The sequence below is a fragment of the Oncorhynchus kisutch genome, linkage group LG29 (assembly GCF_002021735.2).
Source record: "Oncorhynchus kisutch isolate 150728-3 linkage group LG29, Okis_V2, whole genome shotgun sequence".
Classification (NCBI taxonomy): Eukaryota; Metazoa; Chordata; class Actinopteri; order Salmoniformes; family Salmonidae; genus Oncorhynchus; species Oncorhynchus kisutch.
This window is the reverse complement of record NC_034202.2, coordinates 46,793,625-46,819,974: the sequence shown is the minus strand read 5'-3', so window position 1 is coordinate 46,819,974 and position 26,350 is coordinate 46,793,625. Positions and strand designations below refer to the sequence as shown.

Below are 26,350 nucleotides of genomic sequence, written 5' to 3'. Positions count from 1 at the left end.
TGAAGACTAGTTACTGTCCTGATGTAATGAGGACTAGTTACTGTCCTGATGTAATGAAGACTAGTTACTGTCCTGATGTAATGAAGACTAGTTACTGTCCTGATGTAATGAAGACTAGTTACTGTCCTGATGTAATGAAGACTAGTTACTGTCCTGATGTAATGAAGACTAGTTACTGTCCTGATGTAATGAAGACTAGTTACTGTCCTGTCCTGATGTAATGAAGACTGGTTACTGTCCTGATGTAATGAAGACTGGTTACTGTTATGTCCTGATGTAATGAAGACTGGTTACTGTTATGTCCTGATGTAATGAGGACTAGTTACTGTTATGTCCTGATGTAATGAGGACTAGTTACTGTCATGTCCTGTACTGAGGTTATGAAGACTAGTTACTGTCATGTCCTGTACTGAGGTTATGAAGACTGGTTACTGTCATGTCCTGTACTGAGGTTATGAAGACTAGTTACTGTCATGTCCTGTACTGAGGTTATGAAGACTAGTTACTGTCATGTCCTGTACTGAGGTTATGAAGACTAGTTACTGTCCTGTCCTGATGTAATGAAGACTAGTTACTGTCATGTCCTGTACTGAGGTTATGAAGACTAGTTACTGTCATGTCCTGTACTGAGGTTATGAAGACTGGTTACTGTCATGTCCTGTACTGAGGTTATGAAGACTAGTTACTGTCATGTCCTGTACTGAGGTTATGAAGACTAGTTACTGTCATGTCCTGTACTGAGGTTATGAAGACTAGTTACTGTCATGTCCTGTCCTGATGTAATGAGGACTAGTTACTGTCCTGATGTAATGAAGACTAGTTACTGTCCTGATGTAATGAAGACTAGTTACTGTCCTGATGTAATGAAGACTAGTTACTGTCCTGATGTAATGAAGACTAGTTACTGTCCTGATGTAATGAGGACTAGTTACTGTCCTGATGTAATGAAGACTAGTTACTGTCCTGATGTAATGAAGACTAGTTACTGTCCTGATGTAATGAGGACTAGTTACTGTCCTGATGTAATGAAGACTAGTTACTGTCCTGATGTAATGAAGACTAGTTACTGTCCTGATGTAATGAAGACTAGTTACTGTCCTGATGTAATGAAGACTAGTTACTGTCCTGATGTAATGAAGACTAGTTACTGTCCTGATGTAATGAAGACTTTTTACTGTCCTGATGTAATGAAGACTAGTTACTGTCCTGTCCTGATGTAATGAAGACTGGTTACTGTCCTGATGTAATGAAGACTGGTTACTGTTATGTCCTGATGTAATGAAGACTAGTTACTGTCCTGATGTAATGAAGACTAGTTACTGTCCTGTCCTGATGTAATGAAGACTGGTTACTGTCCTGATGTAATGAAGACTAGTTACTGTCCTGTCCTGATGTAATGAAGACTGGTTACTGTCCTGATGTAATGAAGACTGGTTACTGTTATGTCCTGATGTAATGAGGACTAGTTACTGTTATGTCCTGATGTAATGAGGACTAGTTACTGTCCTGATGTAATGAGGACTAGTTACTGTCCTGGTGTAATGAAGACTAGTTACTGTCCTGATGTAATGAGGACTAGTTACTGTCCTGATGTAATGAGGACTAGTTACTGTCCTGATGTAATGAGGACTAGTTACTGTCCTGATGTAATGAGGACTAGTTACTGTCCTGATGTAATGAGGACTAGTTACTGTCCTGATGTAATGAAGACTAGTTACTGTCCTGATGTAATGAAGACTAGTTACTGTCCTGATGTAATGAAGACTAGTTACTGTCCTGATGTAATGAGGACTAGTTACTGTCCTGATGTAATGAAGACTAGTTACTGTCCTGATGTAATGAAGACTAGTTACTGTCCTGATGTAATGAAGACTAGTTACTGTCCTGATGTAATGAAGACTAGTTACTGTCCTGATGTAATGAAGACTAGTTACTGTCCTGATGTAATGAGGACTAGTTACTGTCCTGATGTAATGAAGACTAGTTACTGTCCTGATGTAATGAAGACTAGTTACTGTCCTGATGTAATGAAGACTAGTTACTGTCCTGATGTAATGAAGACTAGTTACTGTCCTGATGTAATGAAGACTAGTTACTGTCCTGATGTAATGAAGACTAGTTACTGTCCTGATGTAATGAAGACTAGTTACTGTCCTGATGTAATGAAGACTAGTTACTGTCCTGATGTAATGAAGACTGGTTACTGTCCTGATGTAATGAAGACTGGTTACTGTTATGTCCTGATGTAATGAAGACTAGTTACTGTCCTGATGTAATGAAGACTAGTTACTGTCCTGATGTAATGAAGACTAGTTACTGTCCTGATGTAATGAAGACTAGTTACTGTCCTGATGTAATGAAGACTAGTTACTGTCCTGATGTAATGAAGACTAGTTACTGTCCTGATGTAATGAAGACTAGTTACTGTCCTGATGTAATGAAGACTAGTTACTGTCCTGATGTAATGAAGACTAGTTACTGTCATGTCCTGTCCTGATGTAATGAGGACTAGTTACTGTCCTGATGTAATGAGGACTAGTTACTGTCCTGATGTAATGAGGACTAGTTACTGTCCTGATGTAATGAAGACTAGTTACTGTCCTGATGTAATGAAGACTAGTTACTGTCCTGATGTAATGAAGACTAGTTACTGTCCTGATGTAATGAAGACTAGTTACTGTCCTGATGTAATGAAGACTAGTTACTGTCCTGATGTAATGAAGACTAGTTACTGTCCTGATGTAATGAAGACTAGTTACTGTCCTGATGTAATGAAGACTAGTTACTGTCCTGATGTAATGAAGACTAGTTACTGTCCTGATGTAATGAAGACTAGTTACTGTCCTGATGTAATGAAGACTAGTTACTGTCCTGATGTAATGAAGACTAGTTACTGTCCTGATGTAATGAAGACTAGTTACTGTCCTGATGTAATGAAGACTAGTTACTGTCCTGATGTAATGAAGACTAGTTACTGTCCTGATGTAATGAGGACTAGTTACTGTCCTGATGTAATGAAGACTAGTTACTGTCCTGATGTAATGAAGACTAGTTACTGTCCTGATGTAATGAAGACTAGTTACTGTCCTGATGTAATGAAGACTAGTTACTGTCCTGATGTAATGAAGACTAGTTACTGTCCTGATGTAATGAAGACTAGTTACTGTCCTGATGTAATGAAGACTAGTTACTGTCCTGTCCTGATGTAATGAAGACTGGTTACTGTCCTGATGTAATGAAGACTGGTTACTGTTATGTCCTGATGTAATGAAGACTGGTTACTGTTATGTCCTGATGTAATGAGGACTAGTTACTGTTATGTCCTGATGTAATGAGGACTAGTTACTGTCATGTCCTGTACTGAGGTTATGAAGACTAGTTACTGTCATGTCCTGTACTGAGGTTATGAAGACTGGTTACTGTCATGTCCTGTACTGAGGTTATGAAGACTAGTTACTGTCATGTCCTGTACTGAGGTTATGAAGACTAGTTACTGTCATGTCCTGTACTGAGGTTATGAAGACTAGTTACTGTCCTGTCCTGATGTAATGAAGACTAGTTACTGTCATGTCCTGTACTGAGGTTATGAAGACTAGTTACTGTCATGTCCTGTACTGAGGTTATGAAGACTGGTTACTGTCATGTCCTGTACTGAGGTTATGAAGACTAGTTACTGTCATGTCCTGTACTGAGGTTATGAAGACTAGTTACTGTCATGTCCTGTACTGAGGTTATGAAGACTAGTTACTGTCATGTCCTGTCCTGATGTAATGAGGACTAGTTACTGTCCTGATGTAATGAAGACTAGTTACTGTCCTGATGTAATGAGGACTAGTTACTGTCCTGATGTAATGAGGACTAGTTACTGTCCTGATGTAATGAAGACTAGTTACTGTCCTGATGTAATGAAGACTAGTTACTGTCCTGATGTAATGAGGACTAGTTACTGTCCTGATGTAATGAAGACTAGTTACTGTCCTGATGTAATGAAGACTAGTTACTGTCCTGATGTAATGAAGACTAGTTACTGTCCTGATGTAATGAAGACTAGTTACTGTCCTGATGTAATGAAGACTAGTTACTGTCCTGTCCTGATGTAATGAAGACTGGTTACTGTCCTGATGTAATGAAGACTGGTTACTGTTATGTCCTGATGTAATGAAGACTGGTTACTGTTATGTCCTGATGTAATGAGGACTAGTTACTGTTATGTCCTGATGTAATGAGGACTAGTTACTGTCATGTCCTGTACTGAGGTTATGAAGACTAGTTACTGTCATGTCCTGTACTGAGGTTATGAAGACTGGTTACTGTCATGTCCTGTACTGAGGTTATGAAGACTAGTTACTGTCATGTCCTGTACTGAGGTTATGAAGACTAGTTACTGTCATGTCCTGTACTGAGGTTATGAAGACTAGTTACTGTCCTGTCCTGATGTAATGAAGACTAGTTACTGTCATGTCCTGTACTGAGGTTATGAAGACTAGTTACTGTCATGTCCTGTACTGAGGTTATGAAGACTAGTTACTGTCCTGTCCTGATGTAATGAAGACTAGTTACTGTCATGTCCTGTACTGAGGTTATGAAGACTAGTTACTGTCATGTCCTGTACTGAGGTTATGAAGACTGGTTACTGTCATGTCCTGTACTGAGGTTATGAAGACTAGTTACTGTCATGTCCTGTACTGAGGTTATGAAGACTAGTTACTGTCATGTCCTGTCCTGATGTAATGAGGACTAGTTACTGTCCTGATGTAATGAAGACTAGTTACTGTCCTGATGTAATGAAGACTAGTTACTGTCCTGATGTAATTAAGACTAGTTACTGTCCTGATGTAATGAGGACTAGTTACTGTCCTGATGTAATGAGGACTAGTTACTGTCCTGATGTAATGAAGACTAGTTACTGTCCTGATGTAATGAAGACTAGTTACAGTCCTGATGTAATGAGGAATAGTTACTGTCCTGATGTAATGAAGACTAGTTACTGTCCTGATGTAATGAAGACTAGTTACTGTCCTGATGTAATTAAGACTAGTTACTGTCCTGATGTAATTAAGACTAGTTACTGTCCTGATGTAATGAAGACTAGTTACTGTCCTGATGTAATGAAGACTTTTTACTGTCCTGATGTAATGAAGACTAGTTACTGTCCTGTCCTGATGTAATGAAGACTGGTTACTGTCCTGATGTAATGAAGACTGGTTACTGTTATGTCCTGATGTAATGAAGACTAGTTACTGTCCTGATGTAATGAAGACTAGTTACTGTCCTGTCCTGATGTAATGAAGACTGGTTACTGTCCTGATGTAATGAAGACTAGTTACTGTCCTGTCCTGATGTAATGAAGACTGGTTACTGTCCTGATGTAATGAAGACTGGTTACTGTTATGTCCTGATGTAATGAGGACTAGTTACTGTTATGTCCTGATGTAATGAGGACTAGTTACTGTCCTGATGTAATGAGGACTAGTTACTGTCCTGGTGTAATGAAGACTAGTTACTGTCCTGATGTAATGAGGACTAGTTACTGTCCTGATGTAATGAGGACTAGTTACTGTCCTGATGTAATGAGGACTAGTTACTGTCCTGATGTAATGAGGACTAGTTACTGTCCTGATGTAATGAGGACTAGTTACTGTCCTGATGTAATGAGGACTAGTTACTGTCCTGATGTAATGAGGACTAGTTACTGTCCTGATGTAATGAAGACTAGTTACTGTCCTGATGTAATGAAGACTAGTTACTGTCCTGATGTAATGAAGACTAGTTACTGTCCTGATGTAATGAGGACTAGTTACTGTCCTGATGTAATGAAGACTAGTTACTGTCCTGATGTAATGAAGACTAGTTACTGTCCTGATGTAATGAGGACTAGTTACTGTCCTGATGTAATGAAGACTAGTTACTGTCCTGATGTAATGAAGACTAGTTACTGTCCTGATGTAATGAAGACTAGTTACTGTCCTGATGTAATGAAGACTAGTTACTGTCCTGATGTAATGAAGACTAGTTACTGTCCTGATGTAATGAAGACTAGTTACTGTCCTGATGTAATGAAGACTAGTTACTGTCCTGATGTAATGAAGACTGGTTACTGTCCTGATGTAATGAAGACTGGTTACTGTTATGTCCTGATGTAATGAGGACTAGTTACTGTCCTGATGTAATGAAGACTAGTTACTGTCCTGATGTAATGAAGACTAGTTACTGTCCTGATGTAATGAAGACTAGTTACTGTCCTGATGTAATGAAGACTAGTTACTGTCCTGATGTAATGAAGACTAGTTACTGTCCTGATGTAATGAAGACTAGTTACTGTCCTGATGTAATGAAGACTAGTTACTGTCATGTCCTGTCCTGATGTAATGAGGACTAGTTACTGTCCTGATGTAATGAAGACTAGTTACTGTCCTGATGTAATGAAGACTAGTTACTGTCCTGATGTAATGAGGACTAGTTACTGTCCTGATGTAATGAAGACTAGTTACTGTCCTGATGTAATGAAGACTAGTTACTGTCCTGATGTAATGAAGACTAGTTACTGTCCTGATGTAATGAAGACTAGTTACTGTCCTGATGTAATGAAGACTAGTTACTGTCCTGATGTAATGAAGACTAGTTACTGTCCTGATGTAATGAAGACTAGTTACTGTCCTGATGTAATGAAGACTAGTTACTGTCCTGATGTAATGAAGACTAGTTACTGTCCTGATGTAATGAAGACTAGTTACTGTCCTGATGTAATGAAGACTAGTTACTGTCCTGATGTAATGAAGACTAGTTACTGTCCTGATGTAATGAAGACTAGTTACTGTCCTGATGTAATGAAGACTAGTTACTGTCCTGATGTAATGAAGACTAGTTACTGTCCTGATGTAATGAAGACTAGTTACTGTCCTGATGTAATGAAGACTAGTTACTGTCCTGATGTAATGAAGACTAGTTACTGTCCTGATGTAATGAAGACTAGTTACTGTCCTGATGTAATGAAGACTAGTTACTGTCCTGATGTAATGAAGACTAGTTACTGTCCTGTCCTGATGTAATGAAGACTGGTTACTGTCCTGATGTAATGAAGACTGGTTACTGTTATGTCCTGATGTAATGAAGACTGGTTACTGTTATGTCCTGATGTAATGAGGACTAGTTACTGTTATGTCCTGATGTAATGAGGACTAGTTACTGTCATGTCCTGTACTGAGGTTATGAAGACTAGTTACTGTCATGTCCTGTACTGAGGTTATGAAGACTGGTTACTGTCATGTCCTGTACTGAGGTTATGAAGACTAGTTACTGTCATGTCCTGTACTGAGGTTATGAAGACTAGTTACTGTCATGTCCTGTACTGAGGTTATGAAGACTAGTTACTGTCCTGTCCTGATGTAATGAAGACTAGTTACTGTCATGTCCTGTACTGAGGTTATGAAGACTAGTTACTGTCATGTCCTGTACTGAGGTTATGAAGACTGGTTACTGTCATGTCCTGTACTGAGGTTATGAAGACTGGTTACTGTCATGTCCTGTACTGAGGTTATGAAGACTAGTTACTGTCATGTCCTGTACTGAGGTTATGAAGACTAGTTACTGTCATGTCCTGTCCTGATGTAATGAGGACTAGTTACTGTCCTGATGTAATGAAGACTAGTTACTGTCCTGATGTAATGAGGACTAGTTACTGTCCTGATGTAATGAGGACTAGTTACTGTCCTGATGTAATGAAGACTAGTTACTGTCCTGATGTAATGAAGACTAGTTACTGTCCTGATGTAATGAAGACTAGTTACTGTCCTGATGTAATGAAGACTAGTTACTGTCCTGATGTAATGAAGACTAGTTACTGTCCTGATGTAATGAAGACTAGTTACTGTCCTGATGTAATGAAGACTAGTTACTGTCCTGATGTAATGAAGACTAGTTACTGTCCTGATGTAATGAAGACTAGTTACTGTCCTGATGTAATGAAGACTAGTTACTGTCCTGATGTAATGAAGACTAGTTACTGTCCTGATGTAATGAAGACTAGTTACTGTCCTGATGTAATGAAGACTAGTTACTGTCCTGATGTAATGAAGACTAGTTACTGTCCTGATGTAATGAGGACTAGTTACTGTCCTGATGTAATGAAGACTAGTTACTGTCCTGATGTAATGAAGACTAGTTACTGTCCTGATGTAATGAAGACTAGTTACTGTCCTGATGTAATGAAGACTAGTTACTGTCCTGATGTAATGAAGACTAGTTACTGTCCTGATGTAATGAAGACTAGTTACTGTCCTGATGTAATGAAGACTAGTTACTGTCCTGATGTAATGAGGACTAGTTACTGTCCTGATGTAATGAGGACTAGTTACTGTCCTGATGTAATGAAGACTAGTTACTGTCCTGATGTAATGAAGACTAGTTACTGTCCTGATGTAATGAAGACTAGTTACTGTCCTGATGTAATGAGGACTAGTTACTGTCCTGATGTAATGAAGACTAGTTACTGTCCTGATGTAATGAAGACTAGTTACTGTCCTGATGTAATGAAGACTAGTTACTGTCCTGATGTAATGAAGACTAGTTACTGTCCTGATGTAATGAAGACTAGTTACTGTCCTGATGTAATGAAGACTAGTTACTGTCCTGATGTAATGAGGACTAGTTACTGTCCTGATGTAATGAAGACTAGTTACTGTCCTGATGTAATGAAGACTAGTTACTGTCCTGATGTAATGAAGACTAGTTACTGTCCTGATGTAATGAAGACTAGTTACTGTCCTGATGTAATGAAGACTAGTTACTGTCCTGATGTAATGAAGACTAGTTACTGTCCTGATGTAATGAAGACTAGTTACTGTCCTGATGTAATGAAGACTAGTTACTGTCCTGATGTAATGAAGACTGGTTACTGTCCTGATGTAATGAAGACTGGTTACTGTTATGTTCTGATGTAATGAGGACTAGTTACTGTCCTGATGTAATGAAGACTAGTTACTGCCCTGATGTAATGAAGACTAGTTACTGTCCTGATGTAATGAAGACTAGTTACTGTCCTGATGTAATGAAGACTAGTTACTGTCCTGATGTAATGAAGACTAGTTACTGTCCTGATGTAATGAAGACTAGTTACTGTCCTGATGTAATGAAGACTAGTTACTGTCCTGATGTAATGAAGACTAGTTACTGTCCTGATGTAATGAAGACTAGTACTGTCCTGATGTAATGAAGACTAGTTACTGTCCTGATGTAATGAAGACTAGTTACTGTCCTGATGTAATGAAGACTAGTTAGCCTGTCCTGTCCTGATGTAATGAGGACTAGTTACTGTCATCCTGATGTAATGAAGGACTAGTTACTGTCCTGATGTAATGAAGACTAGTTACTGTCCTGATGTAATGAGGACTAGTTACTGTCCTGATGTAATGAGGACTAGTTACTGTCCTGATGTATATGAAGACTAGTTACTGTCCTGATGTAATGAGACTAGTTACTGTCCTGATGTAATGAAGACTAGTTACTGTCCTGATGTAATGAAGACTAGTTACTGTCCTGATGTAATGAAGACTAGTTACTGTCCTGATGTAATGAAGACTAGTTACTGTCCTGATGTAATGAAGACTAGTTACTGTCCTGATGTAATGAAGACTAGTTACTGTCCTGATGTAATGAAGACTAGTTACTGTCCTGATGTAATGAAGACTAGTTACTGTCCTGATGTAATGGAGGACTAGTTACTGTCCTGATGTAATGAAGACTAGTTACTGTCCTGATGTAATGAAGACTAGTTACTGTCCTGATGTAATGAAGACTAGTTACTGTCCTGATGTAATGAAGACTAGTTACTGTTCCTGATGTAATGAAGACTAGTTACTGTCCTGATGTAATGAAGACTAGTTACTGTCCTGTCCTGATGTAATGAAGACTGGTTACTGTCCTGATGTAATGAAGACTGGTTACTGTCCTGATGTAATGAAGACTGGTTACTGTCCTGATGTAATGAAGACTGGTTACTGTTATGTCCTGATGTAATGAAGACTGGTTACTGTTATGTCCTGATGTAATGAGGACTAGTTACTGTTATGTCCTGATGTAATGAAGGCTAGTTACTGTCCTGATGTAATGAAGGCTAGTTACTGTCCTGATGTAATGAAGACTAGTTACTGTCCTGTCCTGATGTAATGAAGACTGGTTACTGTTATGTCCTGATGTAATGAGGACTAGTTACTGTTATGTCCTGATGTAATGAGGACTAGTTACTGTTATGTCCTGATGTAATGAGGACTAGTTACTGTCCTGATGTAATGAGGACTAGTTACTGTCCTGATGTAATGAGGACTAGTTACTGTCCTGATGTAATGAGGACTAGTTACTGTCCTGATGTAATGAAGACTAGTTACTGCCCTGATGTAATGAAGACTAGTTACTGTCCTGATGTAATGAAGACTAGTTACTGTCCTGATGTAATGAAGACTAGTTACTGTCCTGATGTAATGAAGACTAGTTACTGTCCTGATGTAATGAAGACTAGTTACTGTCATGTCCTGTACTGAGGTTATGAAGACTAGTTACTGTCATGTCCTGTACTGAGGTTATGAAGACTAGTTACTGTCATGTCCTGTCCTGATGTAATGAGGACTAGTTACTGTCCTGATGTAATGAAGACTAGTTACTGTCCTGATGTAATGAGGACTAGTTACTGTCCTGATGTAATGAGGACTAGTTACTGTCCTGATGTAATGAAGACTAGTTACTGTCCTGATGTAATGAAGACTAGTTACTGTCCTGATGTAATGAAGACTAGTTACTGTCCTGATGTAATGAAGACTAGTTACTGTCCTGATGTAATGAAGACTAGTTACTGTCCTGATGTAATGAAGACTAGTTACTGTCCTGATGTAATGAAGACTAGTTACTGTCCTGATGTAATGAAGACTAGTTACTGTCCTGATGTAATGAAGACTAGTTACTGTCCTGATGTAATGAAGACTAGTTACTGTCTGATGTAATGAAGACTAGTTACTGTCCTGATGTAATGAGACTAGTTACTGTCCTGATGTAATGAAGACTAGTTACTGTCCTGATGTAATGAAGACTAGTTACTGTCCTGATGTAATGAAGACTAGTTACTGTCCTGATGTAATGAAGACTAGTTACTGTCCTGATGTAATGAAGACTAGTTACTGTCCTGATGTAATGAAGACTAGTTACTGTCCTGTCCTGATGTAATGAAGACTAGTTACTGTCCTGTCCTGATGTAATGAAGACTGGTTACTGTCCTGATGTAATGAAGACTGGTTACTGTCCTGATGTAATGAAGACTGGTTACTGTTATGTCCTGATGTAATGAAGACTGGTTTACTGTTATGTCCTGATGTAATGAGGACTAGTTACTGTTATGTCCTGATGTAAGGAAGGCTAGTTACTGTCCTGATGTAATGAAGGCTAGTTACTGTCCTGAGGTAATGAAGACTAGTTACTGTCCTGTCCTGATGTAATGAAGACTGGTTACTGTCCTGATTGTAATGAAGACTGGTTACTGTTATGTCCTGATGTATGAGGACTAGTTACTGTTATGTCCTGATGTAATGAGGACTAGTTACTGTTATGTCCTGATGTAATGAGGACTAGTTACTGTTATGTCCTGATGTAATGAGGACTAGTTACTGTCCTGATGTAATGAGGACTAGTTTACTGTCCTGATGTAATGAGGACTAGTTACTGTCCTGATGTAATGAGGACTAGTTACTGTCCTGATGTAATGAAGACTAGTTACTGTCCTGATGTAATGAAGACTAGTTATTGTCCTGATGTAATGAAGACTAGTTACTGTCCTGATGTAATGAAGACTAGTTACTGTCCTGATGTAATGAAGACTAGTTACTGTCCTGATGTAATGAAGACTAGTTACTGTCCTGATGTAATGAAGACTAGTTACTGTCCTGATGTAATGAAGACTAGTTACTGTCCTGATGTAATGAAGACTAGTTTACTGTCCTGATGTAATGAAGACTAGTTACTGTCCTGTCCTGATGTAATGAAGACTGGTTACTGTCCTGATGTAATGAAGACTGGTTACTGTTATGTCCTGATGTAATGAAGACTGGTTACTGTTATGTCCTGATGTAATGAGGACTAGTTACTGTTATGTCCTGATGTAATGAGGACTAGTTACTGTCCTGATGTAATGAAGACTAGTTACTGTCCTGTCCTGATGTAATGAAGACTGGTTACTGTCCTGATGTAATGAAGACTAGTTACTGTCCTGTCCTGATGTAATGAGGACTAGTACTGTTATGTCCTGATGTAATGAAGACTAGTTACTGTCCTGATGTAATGAAGACTAGTTACTGTCCTGTCCTGATGTAATGAAGACTGGTTACTGTCCTGATGTAATGAAGACTAGTTACTGTCCTGTCCTGATGTAATGAAGACTAGTTACTGTCCTGTCCTGATGTAATGAAGACTGGTTACTGTTATGTCCTGATGTAATGAGGACTAGTTACTGTTATGTCCTGATGTAATGAGGACTAGTTTACTGTCCTGATGTAATGAGACTAGTTACTGTCCTGGTGTAATGAAGACTAGTTACTGTCCTGATGTAATGAGGACTAGTTACTGTCCTGATGTAATGAGGACTAGTTACTGTCCTGATGTAATGAGGACTAGTTACTGTCCTGATGTAATGAGGACTAGTTACTGTCCTGATGTAATGAAGACTAGTACTGTCCTGATGTACTGAAGTACTGTCCTGATGTAATGAAGACTAGTTACTGTCCTGATGTAATGAAGACTAGTTACTGTCCTGATGTAATGAAGACTAGTTACTGTCCTGATGTAATGAAGACTAGTTACTGTCCTGATGTAATGAAGACTAGTTACTGTCCTGATGTAATGAAGACTAGTTACTGTCCTGATGTAATGAAGACTAGTTACTGTCCTGATGTAATGAAGACTAGTTACTGTCCTGATGTAATGAAGACTGGTTACTGTCCTGATGTAATGAAGACTGGTTACTGTTATGTCCTGATGTACTGAGGACTAGTTACTGTCCTGATGTAATGAAGACTAGTTACTGCCCTGATGTAATGAAGACTAGTTACTGTCCTGATGTAATGAAGACTAGTTACTGTCCTGTCCTGATGTAATGAAGACTAGTTACTGTCCTGATGTAATGAAGACTGGTTACTGTCATGTCCTGATGTAATGAAGACTAGTTACTGTCCTGATGTAATGAAGACTAGTTACTGTCATGTCCTGTACTGAGGTTATGAAGGACTGGTTACTGTCATGTCCTGTACTGAGGTTATGAAGACTAGTTACTGTCATGTCCTGTACTGAGGTTATGAAGACTAGTTACTGTCATGTCCTGTACTGAGGTTATGAAGACTAGTTACTGTCATGTCCTGTCCTGATGTAATGAAGACTAGTTACTGTCCTGATGTAATGAAGACTAGTTACTGTCCTGATGTAATGAAGACTAGTTCCTGTCCTGATGTAATGAAGACTAGTTCCTGTCCTGATGTAATGAAGACTAGTTACTGTCCTGATGTAATGAGGACTAGTTACTGTCCCTGATGTAATGAAGACTAGTTACTGTCCTGATGTAATGAAGACTAGTTACTGTCCTGATGTAATGAAGACTAGTTACTGTCCTGCTGTAATGAAGATAGTTACTGTCCTGATGTAATGAGACTAGTTACTGTCTGATGTAATGAAGACTAGTTACTGTCCTTGATGTAATGACGACTAGTTACTGTCCTGATGTAATGAAGACTAGTTACTGTCCTGATGTAATGAAGACTAGTTACTGTCCTGATGTAATGAAGACTGGTTACTTGTCCTGATGTAATGAAGACTGGTTACTGTTATGTCCTGATGTAATGAGGACTAGTTACTGTCCTGATGTAATGAAGACTAGTTACTGCCCTGATGTAATGAAGACTAGTTACTGTCCTGATGTAATGAAGACTAGTTACTGTCCTGTCCTGATGTAATGAAGATGGTTACTGTCCTGATGTAATGAAGACTGGTTACTGTTATGTCCTGATGTAATGAGGACTAGTTACTGTCCTGATGTAATGAAGACTAGTTACTGTCCTGTCCTGATGTAATGAAGACTGGTTACTGTCCTGATATAATGAAGACTAGTTACTGTCCTGTCCTGATGTAATGAAGACTGGTTACTGTCCTGATGTAATGAAGACTGGTTACTGTTATGTCCTGATGTAATGAGGACTAGTTACTGTTATGTCCTGATGTAATGAAGACTAGTTACTGTCCTGATGTAATGAAGACTAGTTACTGTCCTGTCCTGATGTAATGAAGACTGGCTACTGTCCTGATGTAATGAAGACTAGTTACTGTCCTGTCCTGATGTAATGAAGACTGGTTACTGTCCTGATGTAATGAAGACTGGTTACTGTTATGTCCTGATGTAATGAGGACTAGTTACTGTTATGTCCTGATGTAATGAGGACTAGTTACTGTCCTGATGTAATGAGGACTAGTTACTGTCCTGGTGTAATGAAGACTAGTTACTGTCCTGATGTAATGAGGACTAGTTACTGTCCTGATGTAATGAGGACTAGTTACTGTCCTGATGTAATGAGGACTAGTTACTGTCCTGATGTAATGAGGACTAGTTACTGTCCTGTCCTGATGTAATGAAGACTAGTTACTGTCCTGTCCTGATGTAATGAAGACTAGTTACTGTCCTGATGTAATGAAGACTGGTTACTGTCCTGATGTAATGAGGACTAGTTACTGTCCTGATGTAATGAGGACTAGTTACTGTCCTGGTGTAATGAAGACTAGTTACTGTCCTGATGTAATGAGGACTAGTTACTGTCCTGATGTAATGAGGACTAGTTACTGTCCTGATGTAATGAGGACTAGTTACTGTCCTGATGTAATGAGGACTAGTTACTGTCCTGATGTAATGAAGACTAGTTACTGTCCTGATGTAATGAGGACTAGTTACTGTCCTGATGTAATGAAGACTAGTTACTGTCCTGATGTAATGAAGACTAGTTACTGTCCTGATGTAATGAAGACTAGTTACTGTCCTGATGTAATGAAGACTAGTTACTGTCCTGATGTAATGAAGACTAGTTACTGTCCTGATGTAATGAAGACTAGTTACTGTCCTGATGTAATGAGGACTAGTTACTGTCCTGATGTAATGAAGACTAGTTACTGTCCTGATGTAATGAGGACTAGTTACTGTCCTGATGTAATGAAGACTAGTTACTGTCCTGATGTAATGAAGACTAGTTACTGTCCTGATGTAATGAAGACTAGTTACTGTCCTGTCCTGATGTAATGAAGACTAGTTACTGTCCTGATGTAATGAAGACTGGTTACTGTCCTGATGTAATGAAGACTAGTTACTGTCCTGATGTAATGAAGACTAGTTACTGTCCTGATGTAATGAAGACTAGTTACTGTCCTGATGTAATGAAGACTAGTTACTGTCCTGATGTAATGAAGACTAGTTACTGTTATGTCCTGATGTAATGAGGACTAGTTACTGTCCTGATGTAATGAAGACTAGTTACTGTCCTGATGTAATGAAGACTAGTTACTGTCCTGATGTAATGAAGACTAGTTACTGTCCTGATGTAATGAAGACTAGTTACTGTCCTGATGTAATGAAGACTAGTTACTGTCCTGATGTAATGAAGACTAGTTACTGTCCTGATGTAATGAAGACTAGTTACTGTCCTGATGTAATGAAGACTGGTTACTGTTATGTCCTGAAGACTAGTTACTGTCCTGATGTAATGAAGACTAGTTACTGTCCTGATGTAATGAAGACTAGTTACTGTCCTGATGTAATGAAGACTAGTTACTGTCCTGATGTAATGAAGACTAGTTACTGTCCTGTCCTGATGTAATGAAGACTAGTTACTGTCCTGATGTAATGAAGACTAGTTACTGTCCTGATGTAATGAAGACTGGTTACTGTCATGTCCTGATGTAATGAAGACTAGTTACTGTCCTGTCCTGATGTAATGAAGACTAGTTACTGTCATGTCCTGTACTGAGGTTATGAAGACTAGTTACTGTCATGTCCTGTACTGAGGTAATGAAGACTAGTTACTGTCATGTCCTGTACTGAGGTAATGAAGACTAGTTACTGTCATGTCCTGTACTGAGGTTATCTCTGAGGCGAGGAGAAGATGAGAGGAAAAGGGAGGAGAAGGAGAGGATGCTGAAATGAGAAAGGTGTCCCTACTTGTCTTCTCAGTAAGATTGTCCTCAGACAGCTTCAGTTTCTCCAGAGCCTGTCTCAGAGAGGGAGAGATCTTCTGCTGTAGTCTGACCACTGGCTCATCTGGACTGGAGACAACAACATAAACATCAACAAACAATAACAACAAACATCAACAATAACAACTAAGAGAAGCAATGTGCCTACATAATGAATGTCCCGATGTCACCGCAAAAGAAAAAACCAGGAGGGCTTTGAAGAGCCTGACATCTAACCCCTGACCTACCTGGGTCTGCGTATGGACTCCAGGGGTTTGGGAGCAGAGATGGTGAACTCTAACCCCTGACCTACCTGGGTCTGCGTATGGACTCCAGGGGTTTGGGAGCAGAGATGGTGAACTCTAACCCCTGACCTACCTGGGTCTGCGTATGGACTCCAGGGGTTTGGGAGCAGAGTTGGTGAACTCTAACCCCTGACCTACCTGGGTCTGCGTATGGACTCCAGGGGTTTGGGAGCAGAGATGGTGAACTCTAACCCCTGACCTACCTGGGTCTGCGTATGGACTCCAGGGGTTTGGGAGCAGAGATGGTGAACTCTAACCCCTGACCTACCTGGGTCTGCGTATGGACTCCAGGGGTTTGGGAGCAGAGATGGTGAACTCGCTGAACTTTGGTTTGAGGTCCTCAGCTCTCTCTTTGTCTTCCGATGATGTCACGTCTGGTTTCACAGGCTCAGGAGGCTTCTCCTGGTTGTGGGGACCTTTGGTGCAGCCCTGCACACACACAGTATAGTTACTACCTAACCCTAAAACCCTGACAAACACAGCAGTAAACTAACCCTTGTGTAAACAGTGTGCTGGCTTAGCATATAGTCTCCCTGAACCTGCCTCCGACTGGGCTTCAGGTGAACAAGGGTCCCTGTACCTCACTCTCATGACTGCCCGTTTGACAACCTACAAAATAAAATAGATCCTATTGGATAGCACCATTGGCAACATTTCAAGCTAGCTGTGGAGTGAGACTAAGGTAAGCTCTGATCTCCGTTACATCCAGACATAGCCCATCCCTCTGTAGACTGTAGTGGTGTAGACTGTAGCGGTGCAGACTGTAGCGGTGCAGACTGTAGTGGTGCAGACTGTAGTGGTGCAGACTGTAGACTGTGCTGGTGTAGACTGTAGTGGGGCAGACTGTGCTGGTGTAGACTGTAGTGGTGCAGACTGTAGTGGTGCAGACAGTAGTGGTGCAGACAGTAGTGGTGCAGACAGTAGTGGTGCAGACAGTAGTGGTGTAGACTGTAGACTGTGCTGGTGTAGACTGTAGTGGGGCAGACTGTAGTGGTGCAGACTGTAGTGGTGCAGACTGTAGTGGTGCAGACTGTAGTGGTGCAGACTGTAGTGGTGCAGACTGTAGTGGTGCAGACTGTAGTGGTGCAGACTGTAGTGGTGCAGACTGTAGTGGTGCAGACTGTAGTGGTGCAGACTATAGACTGTAGTGGTGTAGACTGTAGTGGTGCAGACTGTAGTGGTGCAGACTGTAGTGGTGCAGACTGTAGACTGTGCTGGTGTAGACTGTAGTGGGGCAGACTGTGCTGGTGTAGACTGTAGTGGTGCAGACTGTAGTGGTGCAGACTGTAGTGGTGCAGACTAGTGGTGTAGACTGTAGTGGTGCAGACTGTAGTGGTGCAGACAGTAGTGGTGTAGACTGTAGTGGTGTAGACTGTAGACTGTGCTGGTGTAGACTGTAGTGGGGCAGACTGTAGTGGTGCAGACTGTAGTGGTGCAGACTGTAGTGGTGCAGACTGTAGTGGTGCTGACTGTAGACTGTGCTGGTGTAGACTGTAGTGGTGCTGACTGTAGTGGTGTAGACTGTAGTGGTGCAGACTGTAGTGGTGCAGACTGTAGTGGTGTAGACTGTAGTGGTGCTGACTGTAGAATGTGCTGGTGTAAGCTGTAGTGGTGCAGACTGTAGTGGTGCCGACTGTAGTGGTGCCGACTGTAGTGGTGCAGACTGTAGTGGTGCAGACTGTAGTGGTGCTGCCTGTAGTGGTGCTGCCTGTAGTGGTGCAGACTGTAGTGGTGCAGACTGTAGTGGTGCAGACTCTAGTGGTGTAGACTCTAGTGGTGTAGACTCTAGTGGTGTAGACTCTAGTGGTGTAGACTGTAGTGGTTTAGACTGTAGTGGTTTAGACTGTAGTGGTGTAGACTGTAGTGGTGTAGACTGTAGTGGTGCTGACTGTAATGGTGTAGACTGTAATGGTGTAGACTGTAATGGTGTAGACTGTAGTGGTGCAGACTGTAGTGGTGCTGACTGTAGTGGTGCTGACTGTAGACTGTGCTGGTGTAGACTGTGCTGGTGTAGACTGTAGTGGTGCAGACTGTAGTGGTGCAGACTGTAGTGGTGCAGACTGTAGTGGTGCAGACTGTAGTGGTGTAGACTGTAGTGGTGTAGACTGTAGTGGTGCAGACTGTAGTGGTGCAGACTGTAGTGGTGCAGACTGTAGTGGTGCTGACTGTAGTGGTGCTGACTGTAGTGGTGTAGACTGTAGTGGTGCAGACTGTAGTGGTGCAGACTGTAGTGGTGCAGACTGTTGTGGTGCTGGTGCAGACTGTAGTGGTGCAGACTGTAGTGGTGCTGACTGTAGTGGTGCTGACTGTAGTGGTGCTGACTGTAGTGGTGCTGACTGTAGTGGTGCTGACTGTAGTGGTGCTGACTGTAGTGGTGCTGACTATAGTGGTGCAGACTGTAGTGGTGTAAACTTTAGTGGTGTAGACTTTAGTGGTGTAGACTGTGGTGGTGCAGACTGTGGTGGTGCAGACTGTAGTGGTGCAGACTGTAGTGGTGCAGACTGTAGTGGTGCTGGTGTAGACTGTAGTGGTGCAGACTGTAGTGGTGCAGACTGTAGTGGTGCAGACTGTAGTGGTGCAGACTGTAGACTGTAGTGGTATAGACTGTAGTGGTGCAGACTGTAGTGGTATAGACTGTAGACTGTAGTGGTGTAGACTGTAGACTGTAGTGGTATAGACTGTAGACTGTAGTGGTGTAGACTGTAGACTGTAGTGGTATAGACTGTAGTGGTGTAGACTGTAGTGGTGTAGACTGTAGTGGTATAGACTGTAGTGGTATAGACTGTAGTGGTATAGACTGTAGTGGTGTAGACTGTAGTGGTGTAGACTGTAGTGGTGCAGACTGTAGTGGTGCAGACTGTAGTGGTGCAGACTGTAGTGGTGCTGACTGTAGTGGTGTAGACTGTAGTGGTGTAGACTGTAGTGGTGCAGACTGTAGTGGTGTAGACTGTAGTGGTGCAGACTGTAGTGGTGCAGACTGTGGTGGTGCAGACTGTTGTGGTGCTGGTGCAGACTGTAGTGGTGCAGACTGTAGTGGTGCTGACTGTAGTGGTGCTGACTGTAGTGGTGCTGACTATAGTGGTGCAGACTGTAGTGGTGTAAACTTTAGTGGTGTAGACTTTAGTGGTGCAGACTGTAGTGGTGCAGACTGTGGTGGTGCAGACTGTAGTGGTGCAGACTGTAGTGGTGCAGACTGTAGTGGTGCTGGTGTAGACTGTAGTGGTGCAGACTGTAGTGGTGCAGACTGTAGTGGTGCAGACTGTAGTGGTGCAGACTGTAGACTGTAGTGGTATAGACTGTAGTGGTGCAGACTGTAGTGGTGTAGACTGTAGACTGTAGTGGTATAGACTGTAGACTGTAGTGGTGTAGACTGTAGACTGTAGTGGTATAGACTGTAGACTGTAGTGGTGTAGACTGTAGTGGTATAGACTGTAGTGGTGTAGACTGTAGTGGTGTAGACTGTAGTGGTATAGACCGTAGTGGTATAGACTGTAGTGGTGTAGACTGTAGTGGTATAGACTGTAGTGGTGTAGACTGTAGTGGTGTAGACTGTAGTGGTATAGACTGTAGTGGTATAGACTGTAGTGGTGTAGACTGTAGTGGTATAGACTGTAGTGGTGTAGACTGTAGTGGTATAGACTGTAGTGGTATAGACTGTAGTGGTGTAGACTGTAGTGGTATAGACTGTAGTGGTGTAGACTGTAGTGGTGTAGACTGTAGACTGTAGTGGTGTAGACTGTAGTGGTATAGACTGTAGACTGTAGTGGTGTAGACTGTAGACTGTAGTGGTATAGACTGTAGACTGTAGTGGTGCAGACTGTAGTGGTGTAGACTGTAGACTGTAGTGGTATAGACTGTAGACTGTAGTGGTGCAGACTGTAGTGGTGTAGACTGTAGTGGTGCTGAATGTACTGGTGCTGACTGTAGTGCTGCAGACTGTAGTGGTGCAGACTGTAGTGGTGCAGACTGTAGTGGTGCAGACTGTAGTGGTGTAGACTGTAAGTGGTGCTGACTGTAGTGGTGCTGACTGTTGTGGTGCTGACTGTTGTGGTGCTGACTGTTGTGGTGTAGACTGTAGTGGTGTAGACTGTAGTGGTGCTGACTGTAGTGGTGCTGACTGTAGTGGTGCTGACTGTAGTGGTGCTGACTGTAGTGGTGCTGACTGTAGTGGTGCTGGTGTAGACTGTAGTGGTGCTGACTGTAGTGGTGTAGACTGTAGTGGTGCAGACTGTAGTGGTGCAGACTGTAGTGGTGCAGACTGTAGTGGTGCAGACTGTAGTGGTGTAGACTGTAGTGGTGTAGACTGTAGTGGTGCAGACTGTAGTGGTGCAGACTGTAGTGGTGTAGACTGTAGTGGTGCAGACTGTAGTGGTGTAGACTATAGTGGTGTTGACTGTAGTGGTGTAGACTGTAGTGGTGCTGACTGTAGTGGTGTAGACTGTAGTGGTGCAGACTGTAGTGGTGCAGACTGTAGTGGTGCAGGCTGTAGTGGTGTAGACTGTAGTGGTGCTGACTGTAGTGGTGCAGACTGTAGACTGTAGTGGTGTAGACTGTAGTGGTGTAGACTGTAGTGGTGCAGACTGTAGTGGTGCAGACTGTAGACTGTGGTGGTGTAGACTGTAGTGGTGTAGACTGTAGTGGTGTAGACTGTAGTGGTGTAGACTGTAGACTGTGCTGGTGTAGACTGTAGTGGTGCAGACTGTGGTGGTGCTGACTACAGACTGTAGTGGTGCTGACTGTAGACTGTATTGGTGTAGACTGTAGTGGTGTAGACCATAGACTGTACTGGTGTAGACTGTAGTGGTGTTGACTGTAGTGGTGCTGACTGTAGACTGTAGTGGTGTAGACTGTAGTGGTGTAGACTGTAGTGGTGTAGACTGTAGACTGTGCTGGTGTAGACTGTAGTGGTGCAGACTGTAGTGGTGTAGACTGTAGTGGTGTAGACTGTAGTGGTGCAGACTGTAGACTGTGCTGGTGTAGACTGTAGTGGTGCAGACTGTAGTGGTGTAGACTGTAGTGGTGTAGACCATAGACTGTAGTGGTGCTTTGATACACATGGCTATGTAGCAATGTCAACATAGATAATGTAATGACATTACAAACACAACTTACTGCTGGTATAACCTGGTAGCCATTCTGTCGTCGTTGTCATGACAACAAAAAGGTTAACTTACAGCAATGCTGAGGAAGTCAGAGAAGTCTGTGGTTCTCCTCTTACAGCACGACCAACCCTGGAGAGGAGACAGACAGAAGGTTGTCAGAGAGAGACCAGCCCTGGAGAGGAGACAGACAGAAGGTTGTCAGAGAGACCAACCCTGGAGAGGAGACAGACAGAAGGTTGTCAGAGAGACCAGCCCTGGAGAGGAGACAGACAGAAGGTTGTCAGAGAGACCAGCCCTGGAGAGGAGACAGACAGAAGGTTGTCAGAGAGAGATCAGCCCTGGAGAGGAGACAGACAGAAGGTTGTCAGAGAGAGATCAGCCCTGGAGAGGAGACAGACAGAAGGTTGTCAGAGAGAGATCAGCCCTGGAGAGGAGACAGACAGAAGGTTGTCAGAGAGAGATCAGCCCTGGAGAGGAGACAGACAGAAGGTTGTCAGAGAGAGATCAGCCCTGGAGAGGAGACAGACAGAAGGTTGTCAGAGAGAGATCAGCCCTGGAGAGGAGACAGACAGAAGGTTGTCAGAGAGAGATCAGCCCTGGAGAGGAGACAGACAGAAGGTTGTCAGAGAGAGATCAGCCCTGGAGAGGAGACAGACAGAAGGTTGTCAAAGAGAGATCAGCCCTGGAGAGGAGACAGACAGAAGGTTGTCAGAGAGAGACCAGCCCTGAAGAGACAGACAGGAGGTTGTCAGAGAGAGACCAGCCCTGGAGAAGAGACAGACAGAAGGTTGTCAGAGAAAGAGAGACCAGCCCTGGAGAGGAGACAGACAGAAGGTTGTCAGAGAAAGAGAGACCAGCCCTGGAGAGGAGACAGACAGGAGGTTGTCAGAGAGAGACCAACCCTGGAGAGGAGACAGACAGAAGGTTGTCAGAGAGAGACCAGCCCTGAAGAGACAGACGGGAGGTTGTCAGAGAGAGACCAGCCCTGGAGAGGAGACAGACAGAAGGTTGTCAGAGAGAGACCAGCCCTGGAGAGGAGACAGACAGAAGGCTGTCAGAGAGAGACCAGACATGGAGAGGAGACAGACAGGAGGTTGTCAGAGAGACCAACCCTGGAGAGGAGACAGACAGAAGGTTGTCAGAGAGAGACCAGCCCTGGAGAGGAGACAGACAGAAGGTTGTCAGAGAGAGACCAGCCCTGGAGAGGAGACAGACAGAAGGCTGTCAGAGAGAGACCAGACATGGAGAGGAGACAGACAGGAGGTTGTCAGAGAGAGACCAACCCTGGAGAGGAGACGGACAGAAGGTTGTCAGAGAGAGACCAGCCCTGAAGAGACAGACGGGAGGTTGTCAGAGAGAGAGAGAGACCAGCCCTGAAGAGGAGACAGGGGGTTGTCAGAGAGAAACCAGCCCTGAAGAGACAGACAGGAGGTTGTCAGAGAGAGCCCAGCCCTGGAGAGGAGACAGACAGGAGGTTGTCAGAGAGAGCAGCCCTGGAGAGGAGACAGACAGGCAGTTGTCAGAGAGAGACCTGCCCTGAAGAGACAGACAGGAGGTTGTCAGAGAGAGCCCAGCCCTGGAGAGGAGACAGACAGGAGGTTGTCAGAGAGAGACCAACCCTGGAGAGGAGACAGACAGAAGGTTGTCAGAGAGAGACCAGCCCTGAAGAGACAGACGGGAGGTTGTCAGAGAGAGAGAGAGACCAGCCCTGAAGAGGAGACAGGCAGAAGGTTGTCAGAGAGAGATCAGCCCTGGAGAGGAGACAGACAGAAGGTTGTCAGAGAGAGATCAGCCCTGGAGAGGAGACAGACAGAAGGTTGTCAGAGAGAGATCAGCCCTGGAGAGGAGACATACAGAAGGTTGTCAGAGAGAGACCAGCCCTGAATAGGAGACAGACAGGAGGTTGTCAGAGAGAGACCAACCCTGGAGAGGAGACAGACAGAAGGTTGTCAGAGAGAGACCAGCCCTGAAGAGACAGACGGGAGGTTGTCAGAGAGAGAGAGAGACCAGCCCTGAAGAGGAGACAGGGGGTTGTCAGAGAGAAACCAGCCCTGAAGAGACAGACAGGAGGTTGTCAGAGAGAGCCCAGCCCTGGAGAGGAGACAGACAGGAGGTTGTCAGAGAGAGCAGCCCTGGAGAGGAGACAGACAGAAGGTTGTCAGAGAGAGACCAGCCCTGGAGAGGAGACAGACAGAAGGTTGTCAGAGAGAGACCAGCCCTGGAGAGGAGACAGACAGAAGGTTGTCAGAGAGAGACCAGCCCTGGAGAGGAGACAGACAGAAGGCTGTCAGAGAGAGACCAGACATGGAGAGGAGACAGACAGGAGGTTGTCAGAGAGAGACCAACCCTGGAGAGGAGACGGACAGAAGGTTGTCAGAGAGAGACCTGCCCTGAAGAGACAGACAGGAGGTTGTCAGAGAGAGCCCAGCCCTGGAGAGGAGACAGACAGGAGGTTGTCAGAGAGAGACCAACCCTGGAGAGGAGACAGACAGAAGGTTGTCAGAGAGAGACCAGCCCTGAAGAGACAGGCGGGAGGTTGTCAGAGAGAGAGAGAGACCAGCCCTGAAGAGGAGACAGGGGGTTGTCAGAGAGAAACCAGCCCTGAAGAGACAGACAGGAGGTTGTCAGAGAGAGCCCAGCCCTGGAGAGGAGACAGACAGGAGGTTGTCAGAGAGAGCAGCCCTGGAGAGGAGACAGACAGGCAGTTGTCAGAGAGAGACCTGCCCTGAAGAGACAGACAGGAGGTTGTCAGAGAGAGCCCAGCCCTGGAGAGGAGACAGACAGGAGGTTGTCAGAGAGAGACCAGCCCTGGAGAGGAGACAGACAGGAGGTTGTCAGAGAGAGAGACCAACCCTGAAGAGGAGACAGGAGGTTGTCAGAGAGAGAGAGAGACCAGCCCTGAAGAGACAGACAGGAGGTTGTCAGAAAGAGAGACCAGCCCTGAAGAGACAGACAGGAGGTTGTCAGAGAGAGAGAGTGAGTATGTGTGTATTCCTTTTACCTTCAGTGCATCGTGGAACACAGGAACTCCAGGGTGGTGGGTACAGGCATCTAATGAGGGAGACAGAGAGAGAGAGGGAGACAGAGAGAGAGAGATGGAGACAGAGAGAGAGAGGGAGACAGAGAGAGGGGGAGACAGAGAGAGAGTGAGACAGAGCGAGAGATGGAGACAGAGAGAGAGATGGAGACAGAGAGAGAGAGAGGGGGAGACAGAGAGAGAGAGAGGGGGAGACAGAGAGAGAGATGGAGACAGAGAGAGAGAGAGACAGAGAGAGAGAGAGGGAGACAGAGAGAGAGCCTCATTACTTCCTTATTTAATTTGCACACGCTGTATACAGATTTTCTCTTGTGTTATTGACTGTACATTTGTTTATCCCATGTGTAACTGTGTTGTTGTTTTTGTCGCACTGCTTTGCTTTATCTTGGCCAGGTCACAGTTGGAAATCAGAACTTGTTCTCAACTGGCCTACCTGGTTAAATAAAGGTGAAATAAAAAAACAACATGAAAACGGTAGGCTCTCCTTCCCTCAGTTATACACATCAACAAGATCAACAACTAATGCTAGCTAGAGCAAGATGAGCTCAAATCTAACGAAGGAACTTTAGATGAACCCTCTCAACCAGTTTCAGCTAGTTGGCTGTCAGAATTGCACTGATAAAGAATGGGGAAGCACCCAAGCTAACTGGCTAAAGCTGGCTAGCTAACTACTTCCAGACACAAATGAGAGAACACCTCACTGACCATTTTACTTGCCGTAGCAGAGCTGGTTATCTAGAGCGTTCTTAACTAACCTGCGTTTTACTGTGCTATTCAGCCGGAGTTAAGGCATTTGTAAAATCATCAGTTATTCTGCACTCTGGCACACTCAGACGAGAGTGCTCTGAAATCAGAGCAGATTCCAGACTGAATTTACAAATGCAATAGATATGCTAACTGGGTAACTTAACAGCCGTTCTACTTCTTGCTAGCTAACCAAATGATAACTGCATCTCTAGTTGTGTAACGTTATAGCCCCCGGAAGGAAAACAATATGACAGGGGAAAGTCACAGTCACTCATTCACTCCTCCGATGGCATCCTTCTAGCAGTTAGCTAGCTAACGCTGAATTTTTCCCTACACGTATGGAATTTACTTTTCTTTTCTAAATGTTTTTTCCCCTCAGTCCAGTTTGTGGCGACAACAAAGCCTGAGTGTAGTTCGACATAAAAAGAAGAAGATTCACACGTCATCACGTAGAGGCAGCACGACGTATTCTAATCCTATTTTGAATATTCGATGAGGGTTGTTGACGTCAGCCGCACGTATTCAACGTATAGATGCTATGCTACTAGCCTCAACAATGAATATGTATAGCCATCTGCCGATATAAAGTGTTTGTTTTTAAATCAAAATTGCCGGGGTGTCACTTGTCCTACTTAAATCCGAACACTAGTAACAATTTAAGCATTAAGAAACTTTCATTCGATTAAATACAACCTCACGTAGCGAATAAGCCCTACATACAACAATTCCTGGTTTGGGTGGACGAAATGGGCCACATGCTGGAGGGAGACATATCGGCCGCATCTCTTCTTCGATACGTGCTGTTGAATCCGTACAGTAACGTTAGTGCTTTGAAAACTGCATCGAAGTGTCGGCGCTTCGCTATCAAATCACCCCGTCACTAATGAAATGATAACGATAGTCCCCTAAACGTGGGTATTCAC

General features: G+C 43.2%; 1 protein-coding gene across 1 annotated transcript in view; it reads right to left on the bottom strand.

Annotated features, from left to right (window-relative positions):
• Positions 1-26,350, bottom strand: part of chordc1b (cysteine and histidine-rich domain (CHORD) containing 1b) — a 72,662-nt gene that overhangs the window by 45,667 nt on the left and 645 nt on the right. Inside the window, exons 2-5 of the mRNA XM_031809135.1 lie at positions 24,645-24,694; positions 21,716-21,772; positions 16,810-16,970; positions 16,223-16,326 (exon numbers count right to left, since the gene is read on the bottom strand). Coding sequence (XP_031664995.1) covers positions 16,223-16,326; positions 16,810-16,970; positions 21,716-21,772; positions 24,645-24,694 — 372 coding nt within the window. The remainder of the gene's footprint in view (positions 1-16,222; positions 16,327-16,809; positions 16,971-21,715; positions 21,773-24,644; positions 24,695-26,350) is intronic.